The 8,579-nt window shown below is 30.6% G+C and overlaps 1 protein-coding gene across 13 annotated transcripts in view; it reads left to right on the top strand.

Moving 5' to 3' along the window:
• Nucleotides 1-8,579, top strand: part of LOC107622554 (calcium-transporting ATPase 8, plasma membrane-type) — a 29,828-nt gene that overhangs the window by 2,399 nt on the left and 18,850 nt on the right. For 9 of the 13 annotated variants that reach the window (XR_001616230.2, XR_002356410.1, XR_002356411.1 and 6 more), the window contains 12 exons: nucleotides 3,402-3,508; nucleotides 3,600-3,731; nucleotides 4,919-5,008; nucleotides 6,563-6,632; nucleotides 6,860-6,930; nucleotides 7,220-7,303; nucleotides 7,379-7,453; nucleotides 7,547-7,618; nucleotides 7,921-8,004; nucleotides 8,112-8,194; nucleotides 8,288-8,396; nucleotides 8,487-8,542. Coding sequence is in view for 8 of the 13 variants with exons in the window: in XM_021114209.1 (XP_020969868.1) it covers nucleotides 3,402-3,508; nucleotides 3,600-3,731; nucleotides 4,919-5,008; nucleotides 6,563-6,632; nucleotides 6,860-6,930; nucleotides 7,220-7,303; nucleotides 7,379-7,453; nucleotides 7,547-7,618; nucleotides 7,921-8,004; nucleotides 8,112-8,194; nucleotides 8,288-8,396; nucleotides 8,487-8,542 (1,033 nt within the window). In the remaining 5 variants the exon portion in view is untranslated. Of the gene's footprint in view, nucleotides 1-3,401; nucleotides 3,509-3,599; nucleotides 3,732-4,918; nucleotides 5,009-5,388; nucleotides 5,653-6,562; nucleotides 6,633-6,859; nucleotides 6,931-7,219; nucleotides 7,304-7,378; nucleotides 7,454-7,546; nucleotides 7,619-7,920; nucleotides 8,005-8,111; nucleotides 8,195-8,287; nucleotides 8,397-8,486; nucleotides 8,543-8,579 lie in introns of those variants that run through there. The other 4 variants (XM_021114215.1, XM_021114214.1, XM_021114213.1 and 1 more) reach the window with 3 other exon arrangements.

The following is an 8,579-nucleotide window of genomic DNA, read 5'->3' as shown; positions in this document are numbered from 1 at the left end:
CTTTACAAAAGGCTATTTGTTCTAGTAGTTAGTAGATATAACTCTTAATATTTTTTATAGCATAAATGATTAAAATAATCTTTAAAAGATTATTCTTTTTTTAAATTGGTCTTCAAATGATTTTTTAATTAAATTTATTCTTTAAAATTTTAAATTAGTCACATTAATCGTTTTGTCACTTTCGTAATTGACGGCATCAAAATTTGTTAGTGTGATATATTAAGTGATATTTCATTAATTACAACATATACCTGATAATTTTAACTAGCTTTTAATATGATATATTTATGTAATTAGATCAAATTAATTTTAAAATGAAGGAGACCTTAAAATATTAAAATCTTTTAATTTTGAATTAATTTAATCTAATTTAATACTTATCATATTAGACAATAATAACTACTCTAAGACAGTTATATCAACAAATTTTAACAATATAAATAACAAAAGTGACAAAAAATTAATATAAATAATTTTTTAGAATGAATTTAACCATTTATCCATATAATTTCGAATTCATACATCTTAAAAGATCAATAATGTATGTTTCTGCATTGGTATCATCCGATTACCGTGAAAATCTGTGTGTAAAACCTCTAGCTTATTTTTTTTGTTTGTTATAATTTGACCTAAAGCATGTTAACGTATTAATGCCGTAATATATATTTGAATTGTATATATTGATCTACAAATTTTCTAGTTTCTCCACTTTCCATGGAAATTTGGATTTCATAGATGAGCATATGTGGAGCTAATATTCAAAAGAATCTCCGAAATTTGATCACCGATTCAATTTGATTCTCTAATTTTCAATTGACATAATTTATACCCTAAAATCTTAAGGCAGGACTCAGATTGGTTCTTTCGTCCAACTTCGTCACCAAAATGATGATGTGGCACCCAAATCTCATCACATGCCTCTCCTTCTTCCTCTTACCATTGCCATCACCACCTCTTCTCTACCAACACTCTCTCTCCTCCAACAAACAACAACATTCACAACCAACAACACCTACACATTTCTACTGCCATAGTTTTAAAGAGCATAACACCTATACTTACCATTCCTTCATGACTGACTGCAAGCAAACAACAAACCATTAAATGTAATATCGTTAGGGACAACACCATGAACCACTATTTGTGAAAAGAGCTGCTATGCTTGCTTACCGTGACCATTCATCGCAATGCCGCAAATAATAACACCCAAAGAAATAACATCCTTATGCACAATCATGTTGAAAATCTTGAACCCCATTATCATGTAAGTACACTTAGCATGAATGTTGAGCAATGCATTTCTAATGTCACCATCAGTCACAAGGTCACACCATCCATTGCCCCAAATTCGAAGTACCGTCAGAAGCATCCTCACTCATTGCAACCATCTTTGTGTTCCTATTAAGAGGGATTTAAAGTGTGGTGTTGTGTTTCTTTTTCTATTTCTCTTCAATTTATTAACGTTAGTGATTGTTAATGTTGTTTGTTAGGGAGGGAGGACGTTGGTAGAGAAAAGATGATGATGGTGATGGTGAGAAAGAGAAGGATCAGATAATAGAAAGGCCTTTCATAAGTGGCGGTGAAAATGTGTGGGTGTTAGTGGGTTGTTAATATTGTTGTTTGTTGGGGGAGGGAGGGTGTTGGTAGAGGGGAGGTGATGATGATGATGGTAAGAGGAAGTAGGAGAGACACGTGGTGAGGTTTGGATGCCACATCATTATTCTAATGATGGAGTTGGACGGAAAGGCCAATCTGAGCCACGCCTTAAAATTTTAGAGTATAAATTGAGTTAATTAAAAATTGGAGGATCAAATTAAGTCGGTGGTCAAATTTTAGGGGTCATTTTGAATATTAACTCTTTGTTTGTTCTCCTTGTCATCATATCATTATCATATCCTTTTTGTAGTTGTCTAGAATAACAAATTCTCGCTGTGCCGCATCAAATACCAATTAGATTTTCTTTGTAATCCGTGGCAACTGGCAACTCTATAAGGTTGGATTTGTTTTTGAAAACAGGATAAAACAAGATATCAAGAATAAGACATAAAAGATAAAGACATAAAAATTTGTATTTTTGTATTCAATTTGGTAAATGGTAATAAACTAAAACAAATTATGAACATCTAATTTATTTTCATTCAAAAAATTTGAGACAAAAAATATAATAATAAAAAATTAACAAGAATAATGACAGAAAAATAAAAAATAAGTTATTTCTTTTATTAGTGTTTCTGTATCTTTCTTATCAAAATAGATACAAAATACACTAATTCAATATTTCTGAACATATTGTTTTTGTCTCTGTCTTTATAAACAAATACAGTCTAATTTACTTTCATATCTATGACTATGAGGTGATGATATAGTGTTTGTATTCCGCATCATAATGATTTTGGTGAAGCTTATTAGAATGAGGGGTGGCAAAGCGGGCCGGCCCGCCCCGCCCCTGGCGGTGCGGGTTTGGCGGACTTTTTTAATTTGGCGGACTTCAAATCCCAACCCGACCCGCCTTTTTTAGCGGATCGGCCCGACGGGCTCGACCCGTTTTGCCACCCCTAATTAGAATCAAGCGAATTATTCAAAATTTTTACTAACTTCATGAGAACTGGAGTGATGTACATGATATTTTTTCTGTAAAGATTAATATATTCGAATGGTAAATTTTTAAGAATTTATTTATTATTTTATTCTATTTTTTGTGAGTTTTATTGTGATTACACCTAAAATGACTAAGCTGTCTACATTATTAACTATTTAATAGCATGGTTCAAATGACAAAAGTTGTTATTATTTGAAAATATTTGGTAACCAAAGAAAATTAGTTAAAAAAACAGTAAAAAATTATCTTATTTAACATTTATTAATTGTTGCCACAATTAATGAATGCTAAATAAAACAAGTTTTTACTATTTTTTTTGTTTCTCTAGCATTACGCTACTAATAAGTTGGAAACTCATATGTAGCCAATTTTATGAAAATTTAATTAAATTAATCAAATTATTTAACCGTTCTTAACTATCAATTTCATGTAAAAATGATTGTACGCCAGTATTCACCTACTATTAATCTATTTACAATTGCATTAAAAAAAGTTAATCTTTGTGTTACCGCATTGATAGCAGTGTAGTTTCACATCGATTTGTAATAAAAATAAAAATGAATTGGCTGAAAAAGGAGACAACCACCGGGACATTATTGTAAAGAAGGAGAAGAAGCGGCCATTAGCGACGACTGAGTTGGCTTCGAACAAAATTTTTAGTTAAAAGTCGATGAATGATAACTAATATGTCAAATTATTTAACAATCGTTAACTATATATGAATTTATAACTGTACATGAGTTTACATAGTTAAAAGAGTCCAATGCTTTATTGACGATGATTAATGCTTTTTAACCGTTAGAAACCACAACTCCTCCTCCAACCACTAGCGACTTTGGAATTGGACAAGAACAACTGATTTCGTTATCAACAGAGCAAAGTAGTGCTGCTCTCGAGCTCTATGGAGGGGTAGGTAGTTTGATTATTTATTAGAACCCCTTCCTCTTTGTTTTTCTTAAAGTAGTAATGGTATTGATAATCATATATATTTCTCAACCAGGTTGTAGGGATATCGAATTTGCTGAATACCAGTTTAGAGAAGGGAATTCATGGTGATGAGGCTGATTTATTAAGACGAAGAAGGGCTTTCGGTTCTAACAATTATCCTCGAAGGAGAGGAAAAGGTTTTCTGGTAAATTTTGCCAACAATCAATCATTCAAGTCTTAATACTTCATTGGTCACAGTATGCCATTGTTTATTTACTTTTTTAAATCTTAAAAGCTCCTAAAAATTAATTTGAAAAAACAAACCAAATACTAAAAAATATATATATATATATATATATTTTTTATTTTTGTTCTTTATTTTTGTAATTAATTTTTTTATTAATATTTTTTCTGTATTATTGGAATAAGCTTAGGATTCGTTTGGATAGGTTTATAAGTTTTTTTTTTTTTTTACTTTTAACTTATGAAAATGTATAGTATTAATGTTTGGTATAATTTTTAAAACTAAATTGCAGTTTTTTAAAAAGAAAAGTCTAGGGGTCAGCAAATTTATTAAATTTTGGCCAGCATATAACCAGCAAAAGAAAAGTGAGTAATTGCACACCAGATGAAATCTCCCACCATTAAAAACATCATGGATGGTTACTTGATGACTACAAATCACAAAAGTTGCTGACCCCCTTAGCACTCCTCTTTTTAAAAAGCTATTTTAGTGTTTATGGAGAAGTTAAAAAAAAAAACGACTTCTCTTGTACTAAAAAGTTTTTTATGAGGAGTGCTAGGGGGCCAGCAGATTATGTGAGTTGTAGCCATCAATTAGCCATCAATAATGTATTTAATGGTGTAAGATTTCATCTAATGGTAGAAAATCACTCATTTTCCTTTTGCTGGCTAAGTACTGGCCAAATTTTAATAAATCTGCTGGCCCCTAGACTTTCCCGTTTTTTATTACTATTCTCTTAAAATAAAAATTTTTTAGAGCTAAAAAACTAAATACGAAATAACTTATTTATAAGTTACTTTTAATATAAGCATTTATTGTTTAAGCTATTTTTTAAAAAGGAGTTTAGTTAAATTATTTACCCAAACTTGACCTAAAACATTTATTTATGAGAAAGTCTAGAAGGTCAATATTTTTATTAAAATCTGACTAATATTTAACTATTAAAAGAAAAATAAACAATTTTACACCATTAAATATAATTTTATATTAGTAAACATATTTATAATAATTAATTAATGACTGTAAATTATAAAATTTGTTGGCCTCTTAACACTTTTATTTTTTATTGAGAGTTTCGTATTCATTTAAAAAAATTACCGGGAGCCGGAATAAATATTCACCAATTTTTTTTTCCTGGCTTTTTACAGATATTTGTATGGGAAGCTTGCAAAGATCCTACCTTGCTTATTTTACTGGTATCTGCAGCGATTTTATTGGCATTAGGGATAAAGTCTAAGGTGAGCGAGATTCGATGAAAAAAGGGATTACGAGCTAGATTTATTGAAATATTTGTATAATGTGTATAATATGAATTAAAAAATAAATATTTAAAATAAAATATTACTAATTTTTTAAACATAATATATTTATATTATTTAGAATAACTATCTGAATACTAGATAAACAATTATATAGCACTTACATATAACAGTAAAAGAGAAATGTTAAGAGTTAAGACTATCAAAATTTATTGTTTTTAAATATTATTTAATTATTAATTTAATTTTTTAATTTAATAATTTAATAATATATTTTATTTTATATTTTTAAATATTAATAATTAATTAATAGTTAAAAACAATAAATCTCATTTTGTATAGTATTTTATTTAACTTCTTCCTACTGTGTATGAAAAACTTCACCTTCTCTGCTCCCTCACTCTGAGTCACACCTCTTCCTTCTCTGTTCAAAAGAGATTCTATTGCTTCAAGCTTTCGAGCTCGTTGTTCGATGAATTACATCGAATGCCCCGCCAATTTTGGTTGGGTAAAGGCAAATCCAAAGGGGAGGGGCTGAGAGCTATGAACTTGCCCTTGCTCGCTGAACAAGGTTGGCGCTTCATGAAGAACACCCATCCCCTGGTTTCACAATGTTTACAAAGGAAACTACTTCCTGAACGATGATTGCAAATCGTTCAAGTCTTAATACTTTTTTTGGTTACATGTCACATGATTTAACATTTAAGCATCACTCGGTACCAAATATTCTGACAATTTAAATTAGTGAGACATGTTAAGTAGAATAATTCATGTATCATTTCTCCTTATTAAAGTTTGCTCATTATTCTTGTATATATGATGTTTGCAATTATTCTTGAAATGAGAATGTTTTGTGCTCATTGTGCATTTGGAGTAACATTTTCTATTGCCTGCCTAATTGTCTATTAATTTTTCGATTGGAAACCTAGTTGTCATCATGACTTGCTAATCTTTGTTGAAATGCATGAAATAAGCTTATGACTTTAGATACTTAAATGTTCTTAAATCTTTCATGTCTTCTATGGTAGAAACTTTATTTAACATCAAAATTTTTTAGTAGACTGATCAATGTCTTTTCTGACCTTACTATTTGAAAAAGTATATTAATTTTGTATATTAATCTTGTATAATAGCTTTGTTAATATTCTCAAAATCTTTCATTTCATCTTTGCAAACTTTTTCTTGAGATATTGAAGACCATGAAATTTTTTATCCAAAGCTTAGAGTGATTTGATAATTGACTTTTGGTGTGCACATAGAAAAAGATTCCGAACTTGGTCCTATTGTTATCTAAAATATCTGATTGTTGCATATTTTAATTGTATTCATTAATTTGTACCATCAATCAATTCTTCCCATTTTCTCTTTCTTTTTAGCAATGAAGTTCGAACCTAGGATCTCGTACATATTACCCAAATCCTTCACCACTGAACTAATCCTAGTGGCTTTGATTTTCGTCTTTCTTATTCTTTTGTTTGTGAATCTAGACCTTTAGTAATCGGAAGTCGATTCAGCATTAATTTGCTATTGCAGGGTGTCAAGGAAGGATGGTACGATGGGGGAAGCATAGCTTTTGCTGCTTTTATTGTCATTGTAGTTACAGGTATTTTATTTTGTCTTTGTAAAGGTGCACAATGGATATAGATTTGGTTTAGTTGTTTACACTTTTGATTCACAATTTACCATTTGATATGAAGCAGACAGTATCACAAGTTCTATCCACTTTGTCTATACTTGTTGAGGCTATTATAATTAATAATTATAAATTTAGTTATTTTTGGTTTGTAGTGCTTGTGCTTGTCAATTTGTTTCATTTGCCTTTCATTGCAGCCATGAGTGAATACAGGCAGTATGTTCAATTTCACGACACAAATGAAAAGAAGAGAAATATACACCTAGAGGTTTAACTAATTTATATGTCAAATGTGGCTTTGTTAAATTTATTATTTTTGTATTATATATCAACAATGCTACGTGTATACTAAAATTAGCTACCAAAATCAGCCATTAGTATGAAATTCATGTTGAAATACAAATACACATTGAAAATAAATTAAACCACATATGTATTTATACACAAATACATTGGTGGCTGATTTTGGTGTACAAATAGCATTTTTGTATATATATACATGCATATTCTTCCCATCATGTTTCCAACCTTTTAAACTTGTATTTGGGTTTGAGAAGGTGATTAGAGGCGGGAGAAGGATTAAGATCTCAATTTATGATATTGTCGTTGGCGATGTTATACCCCTTAATACTGGTGACCAGGTACAACAACTCTTTTCTTTTATAATTTTTGCTTGCCAAAATGTTGATGATTGCTTGTGTGCTATTTAATTTTAGGTCCCAGCTGATGGAATTCTAATCACTCCTCACCTTGCAATTGATGAATCAAGCATTCATGGGGAGAGCACAGTTGTAACTATTTAAATTCAGTGCTATCTCTTGTGGATACCAAATTATTTATTTTATTCTCATTTAACCACTTTTTGGTGTTTCTTTTATCTCAAGGTTCATAAAAATTCTAGGGCCCCTTTCTTGATGTCTGGATGTAAAGTTGACGATGGTAGTGGCACTATGCTGGTAATTATTTAGTCTTGTTCTACGAAAAAACATGGTCGATTTGAATAATAGATGTTCTCTTGACTTTCATTTTTTAGTTTTATTGCCATGGTTTTGATGAATACATACAGTAGTTTTCACTTTTCACATGATTCTTTGGGCTAAATCACAATTTGTACAAGTTCCACAAGACTAGAAATGCACAATTGTTGGGGAAGTGTTTCCCAACTTTATTCGTATCAAATTGTTATTTGATTTTTTATTTATTTTGTATTTATTGATCAAATGCAGTAATTTGCTATCTCTCTTTTCTGTTCTTTTAGGTAATAGGTGTTGGCATTAATACTGAGTGGGGTTTACAAATGGCTATTTCTTCAGATGACCCAATTGAAGAAACACCTTTGCAGGTCTTCTTTGCTGTGATTTCTCAGTTTCGTTTTAGAGATGATTTTTGAGTTATTTTGTTTCTTAATATTGTACATTATATATTTTCTTTCATCTTTTCCCAATATAGGCTCGTCTAAATGGTGTAGCCACCTTGTTTGGTATTGTTGGTCTCTCTGTCACAGCCGTTATTCTGACGGTACTGCTGGCCAGGTCATTAGTTATTGGTTTTATGGTTTATGCTTTTGTGGGATAAAATTATAGCTTTTATTATACTTGCCTTCTGAAATGGTAATTTTTTAGCAGATACTTCACTGGCCATACCAGAAACTTAGATGGGAATGTTCAATTTATAGCGGGCAAGACTAGAACTGTTGATGCTATACATGGAGCAGTTAGCATAGTAACAATTGCGGTATGTGCCTCGAATTAGTGCGATAGCCTGCTTATGGAGTTACATTTTGCGTATCTCTATATTAGTGATTATATGCCAATGAATATTTAGGTCACCAGTATAGTGGTTGCAGTACCTGACAGCCTCCCATTAACAGTCAACTTCGCGTAAGTTTACTCTCTATATTCACTATCAAAAGATTTT

This window comes from Arachis ipaensis, chromosome B10 (assembly GCF_000816755.2).
Source record: "Arachis ipaensis cultivar K30076 chromosome B10, Araip1.1, whole genome shotgun sequence".
In the NCBI taxonomy this organism is placed as follows: Eukaryota; Viridiplantae; Streptophyta; class Magnoliopsida; order Fabales; family Fabaceae; genus Arachis; species Arachis ipaensis.
This window is presented reverse-complemented; position numbering and strand designations above follow the sequence as displayed.